Raw genomic sequence first — 18,185 nt, 5'->3', positions numbered from 1 at the left:
CCATATGGCAACTGTGGCAAGGAAAAACTTCCATATTCCAGGAAGAAACCTTGAGCAGAACCTGACTTAATAGGGGGAGCCCTAAGTTGTGAGTGACCTTTGGCTTTTGGGGCCTACATCGTCCCATGAGCCATAACTGCAACCATTATATTGTTCTTATTATATTGCCTTAAACCTAGCTCAGTCATTATGCCATACCACATCACCTCCTGCCGTGTAATGAGCTGCATTGAACAGATCTATTGAGAACACTCAGAGATACTTATGTACGGGATAACAGCCTACCTGGAACATTCAGAGATACTTGTACGGGATAACAGCCTACCTGGAACATTCAGAGATACTTATGTACGGGATACCAGCCTCAATCACATACTTATGTACGGGATAACAGTCTACCTGGAACATTCAGAGATACTTATGTACGGGATAACAGCCTACCTGGAACATTCAGAGATACTTATGTACGGGATAACAGCCTCAATCACATACTTATGTACGGGATAACAGTCTACCTGGAACATTCAGAGATACTTATGTACGGGATAACAGCCTACCTGGAACATTCAGAGATGGAAATCACATACTTATGTACGGGATAACAGCCTACCTGGAACATTCAGAGATGGGGGAAATCACATACTTATGTACGGGATAACAGCCTACCTGGAACATTCAGAGATACTTATGTACGGGATAACAGCCTACCTGGAACATTCAGAGATGGAAATCACATACTTATGTACGGGATAACAGCCTACCTGGAACATTCAGAGATACTTACAGCGGGGAAAATAAGTATTGAACACGTCAACATTTTTTTCAGTAAGTATACTTCCAATGAGGCTACTTGCATGAAATTTTCACCAGACACTAGTATTAACTCAGATAATCCACCCATATAAAAAAATCCAAACATTAAAGTCCATAGGTAGAGTTATGTGTAATAAAGTGGAATGACACAGGAAAAAAGTATTGAACACGCCTGCTGAAATGTCTTAAATACTTTGTGGAAAAGCCTTTATTCGTAATGACAGCTTCAAGGCATTTCCTGTATGACGAAACTAACCAGTTACAGTATTCTGGTGTGATTTTGGCCCATTCTTTTCAACAGATAGTCCTTTAATATTGAAGATTCCAGGGGTCCCTCTTGTGAATCCTGATCTTTAGTTTACTTCCAAAACTGTTCAATTGGATTGAAGTCAGGGCCTTGATTTCCTTTCTCTGAAACCAATTGAGAGTTTTCTTTGCTGAATGGTTTGGATCATTGTCCTGCTGGAAGGTCTAGCCATGTCTCATCCTCATCATCTTGGTGGATGGTCAAGATTCTCCTGGAACAAAATGACTCAATTCATCATTCCTTCAACTGTATGAAGTCTGCTAGTACCATGAGATGAAAAACAGCCCATACCATGATGCCACCACCTCCAAACCTCACTGTTGGTAGGGTATTTTTAGAGTGATGCACAGTGCCACTTCTCCTCCAAATATGGTGTGTAGTATGACATCCAAAAAGTTAAATTTTGCTCTCGCCTGACCAGAATACATTCTCTCAGTATTTCATAGGATTGTCCAAATGTTGTGTAGCAAACTTTCAACGAGCTTTGACATGTTTTTCTTCAGCAATAGAGTCATGTGGGATGAGTGTGCATAGAGGCCATGGCGGTGGAGTGCATTACCTATGATTTTCTCTGTAACAACTGCACCAAGTCTTTTTGGAGCTTTCTCCGAGTGGTCCTTGGCTCTTGGGCTACTCTTCTGACTATCCTTCTGACTTCCTGGTCAGAAATCTTGCAAGGAGATCCTGTGCATGGCCAGTGATGATGCAGTGATGTTCCTTCCACATGCAGATAATGGCTCCAATACTGCTTGCTGGATGCTTCGGAAGTTTTGATGTGCATCTGTAACCAGTTCCATTGATATGTTTTGCAACAATAAGGTTGCAAAGGTCTTGGGAGAGCTCTTTGCTTTTACCCATTATGAAATGCTTCTTGTTTGACACCTTGGTAAGAAAAAACCTTTTTATAGCCCACCAGTATGTATTAACCCAGCTTATATCAATTTGCACAGATAGGAGGGATAATTTATCTAACTACTTATAGATTCTAGTTTGTTCCTTGCCATTTCTTGCCTTTGTGTACTGCTTTTTCTTAGCGTGTTCAATACTTTTTCCCTGTGCCATTCCACTTTTTTATTCATAACTCTACTTTTAGACATTAATGTTTGGATTTTTATATATGTGTGGATTACCTAAGTTAATACTAATGTCCGGTGAAGATTTCATGCGAATAGCCTCACTAGAAGTATACTTACTGAAAAAAATATTGACGTGTTCAATACTTATTTTCCCCGCTGTATGTACGGGATAACAGTCTACCTGGAACATTCAGAGATGGGGGAAATCACATACTTATGTACGGGATAACAGCCTACCTTGAACATTCAGAGATACTTATGTACGGGATAACAGCCTACCTGGAACATTCAGAGATACTTATGTACGGGATAACAGCCTCAATCACATACTTATGTACGGGATAACAGCCTACCTGGAACATTCAGAGATACTTATGTACGGGATAACAGTCTACCTGAACATTCAGAGATGGGGGAAATCACATACTTATGTACGGGATAACAGCCGCCGAGGTGTCCTGTTATACGGAATTAATGGACGAGGGGCAAAGAACTGCCTCCGCCCGAGTCCATTAATTCCGTATAACTGGACACACCTCGAAGGCCGTTATCCCGCTTATCACCCGGTTGCCACTGTAGGCAACAGTCGCCTTTATAGCACACAAAGGAAACACACGGTTCTGTTTAAAAAGAAGCCCACTAGTTCAGCTTGTTGTACAACTTTCATTGGCCCTATAACAACGATAGCATGGACAGTTAGCCAGGGTTGCCAACTCTCACGCATCTGGCGTGACACTCACGCTTTCAGCACCAATCTCACGCTCTCACGCACACTCAAGAAATGTCACGCCAAATCCATTCTTTTTTTTTTGCAATCCGTTCATTTTGTGTTGATGACTAGACTAGACCACAGCATTGTTTCAAAATGACAGGATACGAGTTTAAGGCATATATATGTCTAGACCAACAGCAGGTAGGTCTAATATCTGCCTATACAACGTTCTCAGCGCAGTTTTCTCTGATTGTTGATTCGCTGACTAGGCTATTTTAATCCGGTCCGTCCGCGACACCTTCACGGAACACGCTGCTATTTAGACATGAGGCAGACCGACATAAAGTGTGGCCGCCCATTCTTCTCTAGGAACTACTCGCGAAGTAGCCTCACAGACATCACATAAAAAAACTTTTTCTCATATTTTATAAGGTGCTATAGCCGCTATTTGCTGCGATAAACGGTTTGCGAGAAAAATAAATCAACTTTCAAGAAATACTCATATTAGGCTACTATAGCTCTGCGCTCATTTCAATTCCTATATAGGAGGAATATCTCACAAACTTTTCGTTCCACACATGTCAAACCATAAACCAGAAAAAACAGCAGACCTTACCGAACACAAAGGTATAATGCAATCCCCTGTACAATAAGCCGTTCTAGAGTAATCCGGTTTTGAAATGGTAGCAAATTTATTTTAGGCTTTAAGTGTCTTAAAACTGAGCTGTGCTTAAATACCTACATATGTGTAAATATTAAAATCAGAGGATATATAGCTCATGGCTAAGAGTTTGTCGATGTAGCCATAATGATTTGTTTTTTCACAAAATGCTAAGCATGCATGTATTTAAGTGTCTTAAAAAAAGTGTGCTTATATTGGTCAATGCATAATTTCATAACAGGCCAAATAGAAAATAAATGTTAAATATACTGTAGCCTAGACATAATATTAAAATCAGATGATGTAGGATAGTGTAATGTTGGCGCACAAGACATTGTTAGTGTTCTCCCACGCAGGGCATGCTGGGATACGGGAGCGAACAATTGGGGTTTATGTCTGTATTTCTCCTTAGTTTTGAGTGTAATGTTAATCGTTACAATAGTATAGAGTTAGATAAAGTTGGATGGCTCCAGAACTCACACCAGTGGATTGGGTCTTAAAGGAGCCACACCACTTTTATGACACTATAGCTGTTCTGTTGACCTTTAGATTTGTTGCTACTGGGCATGAAGGGCAGGCCAATTATGAGTTCTGTCCAACATTGATGGTAGGTTTAGAAGAAAAGTCAGCACATTTTAATCATATTGCAATACCAACAACCGTGATCATTTTGGTCATGATTTTTCATCAAATGTTCATACTGTATCTCTAGTGGCTGGTAGACTTTGGAATCCACCAGCCACAATGGTAGGTGGAAAAAAATATTTTAGGCTATTTCCATCCCTGATACATACGTACACTCATACACACATTCATAAGTATCAATCTGTCCATTTCTTTCCACAAAACTCGCCAGAAGTCATCATTTAAGGGGTTATTTTTCAATTTTTTCTACTGAGCTACTACCTTTTTCAGGTAGGCAGGGGGGCCCTTTTCATGTCTGTGCCCAGGGGCCCAGTGGCTCATAATCCTTCCATGCCACAGGGTTAAAACACTGGTCTTGTTTTCAAGTGCAATCAATAATTTAATTGTACATTTTGAAGAAACTTAAATCAGGGATTATACTGTATAGCAAAAAAGTCAGGGCAGACATTTTTAAAATTAGGTTTAGGGAAAAATTTAACGCACACGCACTATGACTTCACAAAATCTCACTCCAGCCAAACACCCAAAGTTGGCAACCCTGAGTTAGCTTGTTTACCGTTGATTCCATTGTTGCAAAGCCTGCCTCCAGGCTCAACTGTCGTCCTACTATGGTTGTTATAGTTACCATTCATAAGGATTGATATGGAACGGCGATTAAACTTCATAGGTGTCCCGTTATTCAATTAAAAGCCACCCCGCCAGCCAATCAGAAAAGAGTATTTCTTCTGTCCGGGTGATAAACTGTTAACTTGGGTAGATTATGAAAAGTTGTCAAAAAAACAAATGTTCTCTCTGCCTCTAAGTTCAGAATATGAAAAAATAGTAAAGGAAAATAAATACATTAAAATAGTTTCAGAAATCTCACCTACTTGCTAAGCTGGGGTACAATAGTCTGAAGGGGGGAGAAGGGGAAGGAGAATAGAATAAAACAGGAAAAATCAGAAAATCGCCGGTTTGATCCCCGATTGAAACATGCATCAATTAACGCAAACTCTTAAAAAGTGCTATGAATCTATCAAATATAGCTTAAAAACTGATACAAATAGAGTTGTTAAGAATAAGATTGCTTTGTTGCAATAAGAATAAGAATAATAAAAATAAGAATATGATACTACTACTACTGCTTATAGATAATCGTATAATCGTACTGGTCATGTGGCAAAACAGCAGTCTGGGGACAGTAAATGTGGCCATAATACCGGTCAAGAAACTGCCCACAATGGAAACTCACAGTATATTGGTTTGGTTAAGACTTTTATTGTTTACTTATTGTACAGATGGCCATCCCTGGAGCAGGTCTGTCTTGACAAGCAGGATTCTCTCCCTCCCTCAAACACACTCACACATACACACTCTCTCACTCAACCTTTTGCCGTGTGATGCACAAAGACAGTACAATAGTGAAGCAGTCAGAGGGACGACCTGGCGCAGTTAATCAGTGTGTGTGTGTGTGTGTGTTTGTGATTAACGGAGGAACAATCACAATCAAGATGGAACATACACATGTGCAAACTTTGTGTTCATTGTCTTATTAAACAGATTCAGCTTTCAAGTCAAAACCCAGACATCTGTCTATATGTTATCAAACATGAAGTGTGTGTGTGTGTGTGAGAATGCTGAATGCTTACTTGTAGGAATACACAGAGCGCTTGCAGTAGATTGCCAAGGTGTATGTCAATGGCATGCATCACGGTGGTGTGTGACGTGTTTTTTGTTGATGTGTGTTCATGGTGTGTTCTGGGTGTGTTGTGGGCGTGGCTCATGGTATGTTATGGGCGTGGCTTGTTGAGTGTTGTGGGCGTGGTACATTGTGTATTATGGGCGTGGCTCGTGGTGTGTTGTGGGCGTGGCTCATGTGGCACATGGGGCCTGTACTACGAAGGGAGCTTAACCTACCCAGATGTAACCCAGGGTTACTTTGTTAAACCGGGGTTGACAAAACCTGGTTATCTTAAGTGGTGTTAATCGGTACTACGACGCTGATTATGAAGTTGATTTGTTGAGCCGGGGTTAACCTAATTGGAGTTTGTGCGCGTTCACATAAAAGGGGCGGGTTGCAGCGCAAGTCACCACTTTCAATGATGACGCGGTCACCTGATTTTACGGATGAGGAATGCACAATTATTATGCCAAGTTATGAGGAATTAAAACTCACTCTACGACAAAAATCAAATACGTCGGCAGTGAACAAAGCAAGCTGGCAAGGCTGTTGGCAACGTATTGCAGATCGGGTAGCCTATGAGTTGAAATAATTAAATTGCCTATTTTGAGTTCATAGAAATGCCTACAGATGCAACACAATTTAGAAGTGGGCATATAGATTACAGTAATAGGATAATTGAATGTTTAAGTAGCCCCCATTGACTGATTTAGTGTATGCCTAATCCTGTGAACATTTCAGATGCAACACCATTGCCAAACGCACATGGCAGCAGGTGAAAATGAAACACAAACACATTATTCAGAATAGTAGGTTTATATAGTTATAGCTTGCATTAATATTTCTTAATTATGAAAACATGTAGGCCTAGTATGCTTATAGCCTTCACTTGGCCTCTGTTTTACAACTAACAAGAAAAAGGTGTCTTTGAACACTACTGTAAGGAGTGTTTTACAGTAGCAGAGGAGTTGGCCAACGCAAATAAAGGCCGATTGTGGAAGGGGTTGAGGGAGGCATTCGGTCGGATTCTGGTGCTGTGGAAATGTGTAGCCTTTATGTGCAGGCTACAGTAATATGACATTCAACTCAACAAGTTTGTTAAAATGGTGATTTTAATTTCTTAGGCCTAGGCTACGTCCGATTTATTTTAGGCTATTCTTGCTCAGATGTTCAGCAAACTGTAGGCTAGGCTAGGCCTATGTCCGATTTATTTTCGGACATACAGTATTCTTGCTCAGATGTTCAGCATCACCGATTAGATGGAAAACATGAATGTCCACGTAAGGGCATTGCTATGACGGGTGAAATTAGAGACTTCTGCCTAGATCATCTGACAAAGATAGCGAATTCCCTCGGCTGACAATCTATATCTTCAGGGTGCGATTTGTGTAAAAAACAGAGGGGGGGATGATTTTAAATAAGTTTGTAACCCCCCCCCCCCAAAAAAAAAGAACGATTCATAGTCTAGTAATGTCATGGCTAATAATACCCTATATTATTTTTGCCACCTTTGTAACATTTTAGTTTTAGTTTACCGTGGTGTATGACTAAACAGCGAGTGTGCTTGGTATGATGATCAGCTCCTCTAATGCAGGGTAGGACTACGTTTTGACAAGCATACAAATTCACCTTGTTCTTGCCTCATGTTACGTGCCCTTGTGTAGCCTACTTGGCTGTTCTAGTCTCAGTCTCTACCTGCATTCTCTCTACCTGTCATTACCCCTTATTGTGTGCAGGTGTGCTGGCGTCTGCGAGTTGGCCTGCCTATAAAAGCCGCCTTTTCCAACATGGCCGCAGCTCGATCTCGGATCACACGCTGTTTACAGACCGATTCAGATACGGACTCTATTCTCGCCGTTTCGCTACTCTGCTCACAAATTGTCTTTTAATTTCCTCGTTTTTTGAAACTGACCATTGTAACTGGTGACGGGCCGGTGAATTTTTTGTTTGTTTTCCCACATTAGAATAGCTGGATGTTAGTGTAGAAGGTAAGCCGTGCGGAAGACTCACGCATTTTTATTTCGAGGAGGTAAGGTAGAATTTGCTTAAAACTATTAGAAGGTTAGGAAGCTTGCTAGAATCTGTTATTTATTTATTATTGTGCTTTCGAAGCATTGGCATCGTTGCTGAAGTCTCAGTTTGTCCAAAATAAATTAACATTTATATTTTTCTTATTCCTGACTCCTGGGCCGTTCTTATGTTGTGTTTCCATTTTCATATTTTATTGGATTCATAACACCTCATCTGAAATGACTTCTCTACTTTTGCTGCCTCCATCCTTTCTGTATTTGTTGTGTAAAAAAACGTTGTATATGATGGCACTGAAGTCTTAAGTTAGTGAATTGGCTAACAGTGTTAGTTGGTAACCAAATAGCCTACACATTGCGCTACACGCTGCGTAGGCTAGCCTACGTGCATTCTCTCTCCTGCTGATTTGCGTTCAGCCAAGTGCGTAATATTGCAAAAGTTGAAAAAATAAATGTGTTTATTGTTGACACATGGTGTGTTGTGGGCGTGGCTCATGGTGTGTTGTGGGCGTGGCTCATGGTGTGTTGTGGGCGTGGCTCATGGTGTGTTGTGGCCGTGACTCATTGTGTGTTGTGGGCGTGGCTCATGGTGTGTTGTGGGCGTGGTTCTTGGTGTGTTGTGGGCGTGGCTCTCCAGCACGCTCTTAACGGCGGGCTTCCTGGCGAGCTGTACGGCCCGGACGCCTGATGAGTCGGCGGAGTCCAGCAGCCCCAGAGCCAGCAGAGCAGCGGCCGTGTCTGCATGCTGACCAATACTGGCCATGTGCAAGGCTAGGAGACACACACACACATATACACACACACACACACACATATATATACACTTGAAAACATTTATTGTACAACCTTTAACAGACAAACTGGACTGATTTTGCAATGCTAGCATTATTAGTCCAGTATACTGAAACAGTGGCCTTGTTCATGTGATGTAATCCAGTATACTGAAACAGTGGCCTTGTTTATGTGTTTATGTGATGTAATCCAGTATACTGAAACAGTGGCCTTGTTCATGTGATGTAATCCAGTATACTGAAACAGTGGCCTTGTTCATGTGATGTAATCCAGTATACTAAAACAGTGGCCTTGTTTATGTGTTTATGTGATGTAATCCAGTATACTGAAACAGTGGCCTTGTTCATGTGATGTAATCCAGTATACTGAAACAGTGGCCTTGTTTATGTGTTTATGTGATGTAATCCAGTATACTGAAACAGTGGCCTTGTTTATGTGATGTAATCCAGTATACTGAAACAGTGGCCTTGTTTATGTGATGTAATCCAGTCATCTAAACATGTGCACCTCATTTGGAGGCATTTGGGCAGTAAAGTGTTTTGAGTTGAGATATGGTGAGATGTGATATTTGAATGTGCACATAAAGGATGTGTGATGGGGCATATGGTGAGATATAAAGGATGTGATGGGGGCATATGGTGAGATGTGATGTGTGATGGGGGCATATGGTGAGATGTGATGTGTGATGGGGGCATATGGTGAGATATAAAGGATGTGTGAGGGGGCATATGGTGAGATATAAAGTATGTGTGATGGGGACATATGGTGGGATGTGATGTGCGATGGGGGCATATGGTGAGATGTGATGTGTGATGGGGGCATATGGTGAGATGTGATGGGGCATATGGTGAGATATAAAGGATGTGTGATGGGGGCATATGGTGAGATGTGATGTGTGATGGGGGCATATAGTGAGATATAAAGGATGTGTGATGGGGCATATGGTGGGATGTGATGTGTGATGCGTGATGTGGGCATATGGTGAGATGTGATGTGTGATGGGGGAATATGGTGAGATATAAAGGATGTGTGAGGGGGCATATGGTGAGATATAAAGGATGTGTGATAGGGGCATATGGTGAGATATAAAGGATGTGTGATGGGGGCATATGGTGGGATGTGATGTGTGATGGGGGCATATGGTGAGATGTGATGTGTGAGGGGGGCATATGGTGAGATGTGATGTGTGATGGGGGCATATGGTGAGATGTGATGTGTGAGGGGATCATATGGTGAGATGTGATGTGTGATGGGGGCATATGGTGGGATGTGATGTGTGATGGTGGCATATGGTGAGATATAAAGGATGTGTGAGGGGGCATATGGTGAGATGTGATGTGTGATGGGGGCATATGGTGAGATATAAAGGATGTGTGATGGGGGCATATGGTGAGATGTGATGTGTGATGGGGGCATATGGTGAGATATAAAGGATGTGTGAGGGGGCATATAGATAGATAGATAGATAGATACTTTATTGATCCCCAAGGGGAAATTCAAGTGGAATTCAATATGGAAGCTGCAGTTCCCACCTGTGCGCCCCTTTGTGTCTGTGGCATACAGATCTGCCCCCAGTTCTAGAAGGGTCTTCACAGTGTTGGTGTGTCCTTCCTAAAACACACACACACACACACACACACACACACACACACGGAGTTAGGGGGTTTGAAAGGAGGAATGTGGATTTCTGATGACTCATAACACAACAGTATGTAATGTACAAATGAACAAGAGAAGAGAGAAGAGCTGAGGTTAGATGCTCCTCTCTGACTTTGCCGCCGCACACTGACTGTTGTTTATCCTATCAGCTGTTGTGGTGGAAGCGCGACCACAGTGCAACCACTGCTCACTAGAGGAAGTGTCTCCCCTGCTGGCGTGGGGGCGTAACGGTTGGACTTAGTGGTTTATTGAAGTGACCCTGCTGTGGCGTATATAGTGAGAATGTTTTGGACTGTGTAAATAGTCTACTACCAGGGAAATAGCCAATCTATAATATATTGGCTATTTCCCTGGTAGTAGACTATTTACACAGTCCAAAACATTCTCAGTCTATACGCCATGCACAGCAGGGTCACTTATATAGGTATATATTTTTTATTCAACAAAAATATATGCAGTTTTCCATATATTTTTGTTGAATGAAGATAGTGATAAAGACAATCATTTATATATTTGCCTCTGAAATTCTCATTGTGTTGGTGTGAAGGGAAAATCTGAATCTAAACTCTATCGACTGTTTTAAGTCAGGTTACATTATTGGAGCTTGCAGGGAACAGACATGTCATACCCAGCATCATTTCTGCCTGTTGAGCGTATTACTGGGAGTTGTTTAAGCAAGACCAAAGGCCACAGTCATGCCAGCATGCACAGTTCACTCTCCCTGCTACCCTGATTTGCATTTGTATAGCTCACAGCATTTTCATTTACATGTTAAAGCCTCCCCTAGAATTAGGAGGAGGGGGGTCATGGGCGGACGACTGCCAAGCAAGGCCCACGTCAATTTCTGACAATTCATGGCAGTTTTCGGCATTGCCTGCAAACTGCCGCGAACAGCCATTAAACTGAACTTCCACGACAATCTACAGTGCCGCATACTGACGGAAATCACACTTTTCATGCAGTGTGTGTGTGTGTGTGTGTGTGTGTGTGTGTGTGTGTGTACTGACCTTAGCAGTGTAGTGCAGTGCGGTCAGCTGCATGTTGGTGGCCCTTGTGTTGACGTCCACCCCCAACTCCTGCACCAGGTAGCCTAGCGCCCCCTCCTGGCCAGTTACACACACCTGGTGTAGAGGCGGCACCCCCAACACATCCACAGCCATAGGAGAGGCCTACACACACACACACACACACACACACACACACACACACGCAAACAAATGACAAGCTTATAAAATAAATATAATATATTTTGTCAGTGATGTATTCAGTGTATGGTATTTACACGCCACAATTATATTACATTTGAGGTTGGAGGTATGTGAATTTCCCCATGGGGAAGTTTCTATCTATCATCATCATATTACTTCTCAGAAATTGTTTATTAAACATATGGAACCTTATTAAATTACTAAATAATAATAAACATAAATAATGATTCCCCTGCTCTCCGTATGTTATAGAAACTCTCCTGGGAATGATCTGCAATCATCGTTATAAACCCCATTGAAATGGTTACTATTGAAATGGCTCTATCTGGCCACTCCACTCCACTCTACGGCTCCATCTTGGCGATCTGAAATGCTTGGTCACCGGCACGAAGCTTAAAGATGTTTTCGGGCGTGGCCGACCACATTCATCTTGATTTCGTCGGGCGCAATGTTCAAAAGGGTTGTACTAATTCTTTTAATTAACTAGGTGTGTTTTGGGTGTGACATGGAATAAACCAATCAGACCCTCATCTCCTATTCCCTTTAAGAGCCAGGTGCGCTTGAACAATGGTGAATTGCTATTATAACGGCGCAGTTACTTGGACGACAGGAACGATTCACCCACGAAGAAACCAGCATGCTCGTGCGTGAGGTGAAGGCCCGTGAGCTATTTACGGGGACGCGAGGACACCACCGAAACTCCCCGAGGTGAAGCAGGCGTGAGGTGAAGGCCCGCGAGCGTGTCCTCGTCATCTGGCATCAGAACAGCTGCACGATGCCGTAAACGCTACAGTGATGTCAGGAGACAGGGAAAGCAAACGCTCGCGTGAACCGAAAACAGCGTTTGGAGACTGGAGGAGGACTGGGCACTACTGAGGATCAGACGCCAGCCGAGGACCTCAGGGCAGATTTTCAGATTGAGGGAGGGTAAGAAGTTGGCGTCCAACATCAAGGTCAGTCATTGCTTAGGACCAAAATGTCCTGCTGCTCTGCGACTGAAGATCCTCCTGAGCCCGCTGCCCATTTGAGCCCGCTGCCCATTTAAGCCCACTGCCCATTTGGTTTTCTATGCTCATTGCACTATATTTACAAATTACTATAACAAAAAAACAACCCAATACTTGAGCTCCATGATTTCCTTAAACAATCATACTGTGAATCCAGGATCATATATGCATGGTACCATTGTTTTTCTTAAGATGTCCTAATAATCAATTAAATGTTCGGGATTCAAAATAAGTCAAACTATTAGGTGGCTTACCAGGCTACAGATGTGCCATCTGATCCCTCCTCTCCCGTGCTGCTGCTGGTGCGTTTGGGTTCAGTGGCATCGGCACGTGGAATTGAGCATCACGTCTTCTACAGTCCTGTAATGTTTCCTCATCAAGTCTACGAGACATCTATGGTGCATGGCGATGTTATGCAGCACACAACATGCCACAAAGAGCTGCCACTTACTGAGGACTGCACTGCATGTGCCACTTTCTGAGGACTGCACTGCATGTGCCACCTGACATATCCAAACATCTCAACCGCATTTTCAGCAGCCCAAATGTTCTTTCAATGGCAGCGTGTGCTTTTGCGTGTTTTCTTATGTTGAATAACTACTCATTGTGAGATGTATTTCTTAATATCTTTATTAGGGCCCGAGCACCCGAAGGGCGCAAGGCCCTATTGTTTTTGTAAGGATTATTATTATTAGGGCCCGAGCATCGAAGGGCGCAAGGCCCTATTGTTTTTGTAAGGATTATTATTATTATTATTTTTCACTATTATTATTGTTATTCCACTTTTTTGCTTTCCTGTTTTTGAGGTGGTTAACATAGTCGAAAACTCTTGAAATTTGGCACACACGTCAGGTGTCACGCATCGCTGATAGGTACAAGAGCTTGACCCCGGGCGTGGCCCAGGGACTCGCTAGCGCCCCCTTAGGTGACTGATCCCATGGTTGGCAAATATTTTGAGGTGGTTAACATAATCGAAAAGTCTTGAAATTTGGCACACACATCAGGTGTCACACAAAGCAGCTAGGTAAAAAAGCTTGGCCCCGGGTATGGCCCAGAGACTCGCTAGCGCCCCCTTACGCCCCCTTAGATGACTGATCCCGTGGTGGGCATATACTTTCAGCTACGCACACCAAATTTGGTAGGTGTTTGTATCTCCCCAAGATGAACAACTTTCGTATGTACAATGCATTAGCCGCACCCAACAGGAAGTGAGGTATTTGGGATTTTGTGCAGACTAATATGTGATGAAATATGTGATGAATCATGATGCCAAAGGAGGTGCTTCCCATGGGTGAAAACGCATGAAATTTGGCACACACATCAAGTGATACAGTGAATAGACAGGGATAAAAGCTTGGCACCGGGCGTTGCCCAGGAACTCCATAGCGCCCCCTTATGTCACTGTGACTTGTGGTTGGCATATAGTTTTAGATACACACACCAAATTTGGTGGGTGTATGTACCTCCCAAAAACAAACAACTTTTGTATTAACATGCCATTAGCCACGCCCACAGGAAGTGAGGTAATTGAGATTTTGTGCATTGTGGACATGATCAATTTTAACATACTCCTCCTAGACGGTTGATCCGATTCATGTCAAAGTTGGTATACATGACGCCGAGATGTTCCTGATTATAAATTGTGAAGCCTTTTTTTGATATGTTGTAATTTGACGAAATGGCGAAATTATTAATTTTAATACCCTTCCACATAAGCAATAAATGTGTCATAATTCACCATGCATGGCTTGAAATGTTTTACATTTCACAGGTCATTGAAGACCATGTTAATGATAATATTTACATGCCCATAATTCATGTTTGGCATAGCGCCACCAACTGGCAAAAGAAAGAATGACAATTACACTGATGTCACATGATCAATTTTAACATACTGCTCCTAGACGGTTTGTCAGATTCATGTGAAATTTGGCAAACATTATGCCAAGATGTCGCTGATGTTAAATTGTGAAGGGATTTTTGATATGTTAAATATTTAATATGATTTTAATATCTCACCACACGAAAAGGAAATGTGTCATAAATCACAGTTCATTGAATGAATGGTCTGAAACTTCTCAGGTTAATAGATATCATGATTATGATGATATTCAGACACCCAATGAGCCTGCCTGGCATAGCGCCACCACCTGGCCAAGCAGGAAATGTGTCAGAAATGCTCTATGCTTTGAATAAATGGTCTGAAACTTCTCAGGTTAATAGATATTATGATTATGATGATATCCAGACACCCAATGGGCCTGCCTGGCATAGCGCCACCACCTGGTCAAGCAGGAAATGTGCCAGAAATGGACAATGCCTTAAGTGATTGATCTGAAAGATTACACAAATTTTGGATATCATTATTGTGATGATATTCACATGTCTAATTTCCATGTCTAACATAGCGCCACCATCTGGCCAACCAAAAAGTGTATCAGAAATGTTCTTTGCTTAAAATGAATGGTCTGAAATTTCTCAGGTTAATATATATTATGATTATGATGACACCCAATGGGCCTGCCTTGCATTGTGCCCCCACCTGGCCAAGCAAGTAAATGTGGCAGAAAATAAAATACAAAAACAAATAGCACACGCATCAAATATGTACATTTCACAAATGAACCACGTCGGTGCTTTGTTGGATTCCGACATGTCACGGCTTGCGGCCCGCAGGTGCTCGGGCCCGCCATTGCCGCTTGCGGCTATATTTATTATTGTTATTTCACTTTTTTGCTTTCCTGTTTTTGAGGTGGTTAACATGGTCGAAACCTCTTGAAATTTGGCACACATGTCAGGTGTCATGCATCGCAGTTAGGTACAAGAGCTTGACCCCGGGCGTGGCCCAGGGACTCGCTAGCGCCTCCTTAGGTGACTGATCTCGTGGTTGGCAAATATTTTGAGGTGGTTAACATAGTCGAAAACGCATGAAATTTAACACACACATCAAGTGGTACAGTGAATAGACAGGGATAAAAGCTTGGCACCGGGCGTTGCCCAGGAACTCCATAGCGCCCCCTTACGTCACAGTGACTTGTGGTTGGCATATAGTTTTAGATACACACACCAAATTTGGTGGGTGTATGTAACTCCCAAAAACAAACAACTTTTGCATTAACATGCCATTAGCCACGCCCACAGGAAGTGAGGTAATTGAGATTTTGTGCGTTATGGACATGATCAATTTTAACGTACTCCTCCTAGACGGTTGCTCCGATTCATGTCAAAGTTGGTATACATGATGCCGAGATGTTCCTGATTATAAATTGTGAAGTTTTTTTTTGATATGTTGTAATTTGACGAAATGGCGAAATTAATAATTTTAATACCCTTCCACATAAACAATAAATGTGTCATAATTCACCATGCATGGCTTGAAATGTTTTAAATTTCACAGGTCATTGAAGACCATGTTAATGATAATATTCACATGCCCATAATGCATGTTTGGCATAGCGCCACCAACTGGCAACAGAAAGAATGACAATTATACTGATGTCACATGATCAATTTGAACATACTCCTCCTAGACGGTTTGTCAGATTCATTTGAAATTTGGCAAACATTATGCCAAGATGTCGCTGATGTTAAATTGTGAATGGATTTTGGAATGTTGTAATATATTTGATATGATTTTAATATCTCACCACATAAACAGGAAATGTGTCATAAATCACAGTGCATTGAATGAATGGTCTGAAACTTCTCAGGTTAATAGATATCATGATTATGATGATATCCAGACACCCAATGGGCCTGCCTGGCATAGCGCCACCACCTGGCCAAGCAGGAAATGTGCCAGAAATGGACAATGCCTTAAGTGATTGATCTGAAACTTTATAAAATATTGGATATCATTATTGTGATGATATTCACATGCGTAATTCACAGGCCTAGCATAGCGCCACCTTCTGGCCAAGCAGGAAATGTGCCAGAAATGCTCTATGCTTTGAATAAATGGTCTGAAACTTTTCAGGTTAATAGATATTATGATTATGATGATATCCAGACACCCAATGGGCCTGCCTGGCATAGCACCACCACCTGGCCAAGTAGGAAATGTGCCAGAAATGGACAATGCTTTAAGTGATTGATCTGAAACTTTATAAAATATCGGATATCATTATTGTGATGATATTCACACATATAATTCACATGCCTAGCATAGCGCCACCATCTGGCCAAACAGGAAATATGCCAGAAATGTTCTATGCTTTGAATGAATGGTCTGAAACTTCTCAGGTTAATTAATATTATGATTATGATTATATCCAGACACCCAATGGGCCTGCCTGGCATAGCGCCACCACTTGGTCAAGCAGGAAATGTGCCAGAAATGGACAATGCCTTAAGTGATTGATCTGAAAGTTTTCAAACATTTTGGATATCATTATTGTCATGATATTCACATGTGTCATTTCAATGCCTAACATAGCGCCACCATCTGGCCAACCAAAAAGTGTATCAGAAATGTTCTTTGCTTAAAACGAATGGTCTGAAATTTCTCAGGTTAATATATTTTATGATTATGATGACACCCAATGGGCCTGCCTTGCATTACGCCCCCACCTGGCCAAGCGAGTAAATGTGGCAGAAAATAAAATACAAAAACAAATAGCACACGCATCAAATATGTACATTTCAGAAACTCACCACGTCGGTGCTTTGTTGGATTCCGACATGTCACGGGTTGCGGCCCGCAGGTGCTCGGGCCCGCCATTGCCGCTTGCGGCTATATTTATAATTATGTTTCCCATTGTAATCTTGCAATTTGTAATGTTTTGCATGGACGTGCGCTGGTGCGCGCTCGTGGATGAGAGGGTTTGCACGTTGTGCCAATATCACTGTTGATAATGCGCTCTTAAAATAACATAAACAACTGGCCACGGGTTACTGACCAGGTTTGGTAGTGGTCAGTGGCGTAATGATGTTTAGAGGGTGTAAGACGATTTTTGGATCATCATGCACCAGATCACACCTTCTGCCACACCCCTGGGCGCAAGGTTTAATAAAAGTGGAGCGCATGGAGCAAAATCCGCCACTGACTGGGTGAAAGATTAAAACAAGCTTTGCGTTGTGCTTTGTGCCACGTTTTTGATCGCCAAAATAGAGCCCTAAGCTTGAATTAGAGCCCTAAGCCTGAATTTCTGAACTTTCCAGCATGCCCATTCTCATTGAGGTGGTGTCATGTTTGGGTGTTTGTTTGTGATGTCTACCTGGTGTTTCTCCAGGAGTAATCGGGCAGTGGAGATATGACCACTTCTCACTGCGTCCATGAAGGGTGTGACCCCACAGCTGTCTCTGCTGTCTCGCTCGTACTCACTCCTCCAACACACACACACACACACACACACACACACACACACACACACACATACCAGGTGGTCATTCTTTAGAGATCATTTTCCCCCCATAATTAAACCTTAATTTCTAAACCAGTTTTTCTCAGATTGAAAAATATCAAACACTAAAAACTAAAATTGCGCCCTGATCAGTTTATTCCTCCGTGAAACTAACCTCTCCAGGAGAATCTGGACGACGTCTTCACATCCATGCAGGGCTACATGTGGAGAGGAGAGGGCACCGTTACAGGTCGCTTGGTGTGTCTATCAGTGTCT

The 18,185-nt window shown here is 42.2% G+C and overlaps 1 protein-coding gene across 3 annotated transcripts in view; it reads right to left on the bottom strand.

The window, feature by feature from the left end:
• Positions 1 to 5,455: 5,455 nt before the first annotated feature.
• Positions 5,456 to 18,185, bottom strand: part of ankrd16 (ankyrin repeat domain 16) — a 17,638-nt gene continuing 4,908 nt past the window's right edge. Inside the window, exons 3-8 of one of the 3 annotated variants that reach the window (XR_012990884.1) lie at positions 18,085 to 18,127; positions 17,784 to 17,892; positions 11,360 to 11,521; positions 10,226 to 10,304; positions 8,114 to 8,672; positions 5,456 to 7,514 (exon numbers count right to left, since the gene is read on the bottom strand). Coding sequence is in view for 2 of the 3 variants with exons in the window: in XM_076302757.1 (XP_076158872.1) it covers positions 8,440 to 8,672; positions 10,226 to 10,304; positions 11,360 to 11,521; positions 17,784 to 17,892; positions 18,085 to 18,127 (626 nt within the window). In the remaining variant the exon portion in view is untranslated. Of the gene's footprint in view, positions 8,673 to 10,225; positions 10,305 to 11,359; positions 11,522 to 17,783; positions 17,893 to 18,084; positions 18,128 to 18,185 lie in introns of all 3 variants that reach the window. The other 2 variants (XM_076302757.1, XM_076302758.1) reach the window with 2 other exon arrangements.

The sequence above is a fragment of the Alosa pseudoharengus genome, unplaced genomic scaffold (assembly GCF_046254945.1).
Source record: "Alosa pseudoharengus isolate Yale_2024_CS ecotype anadromous, Long Island Sound unplaced genomic scaffold, YU_APseudo_1.1 YU_APseudo_1.1_scf_24, whole genome shotgun sequence".
NCBI lineage: Eukaryota > Metazoa > Chordata > Actinopteri > Clupeiformes > Clupeidae > Alosa > Alosa pseudoharengus.
This window is presented reverse-complemented; position numbering and strand designations above follow the sequence as displayed.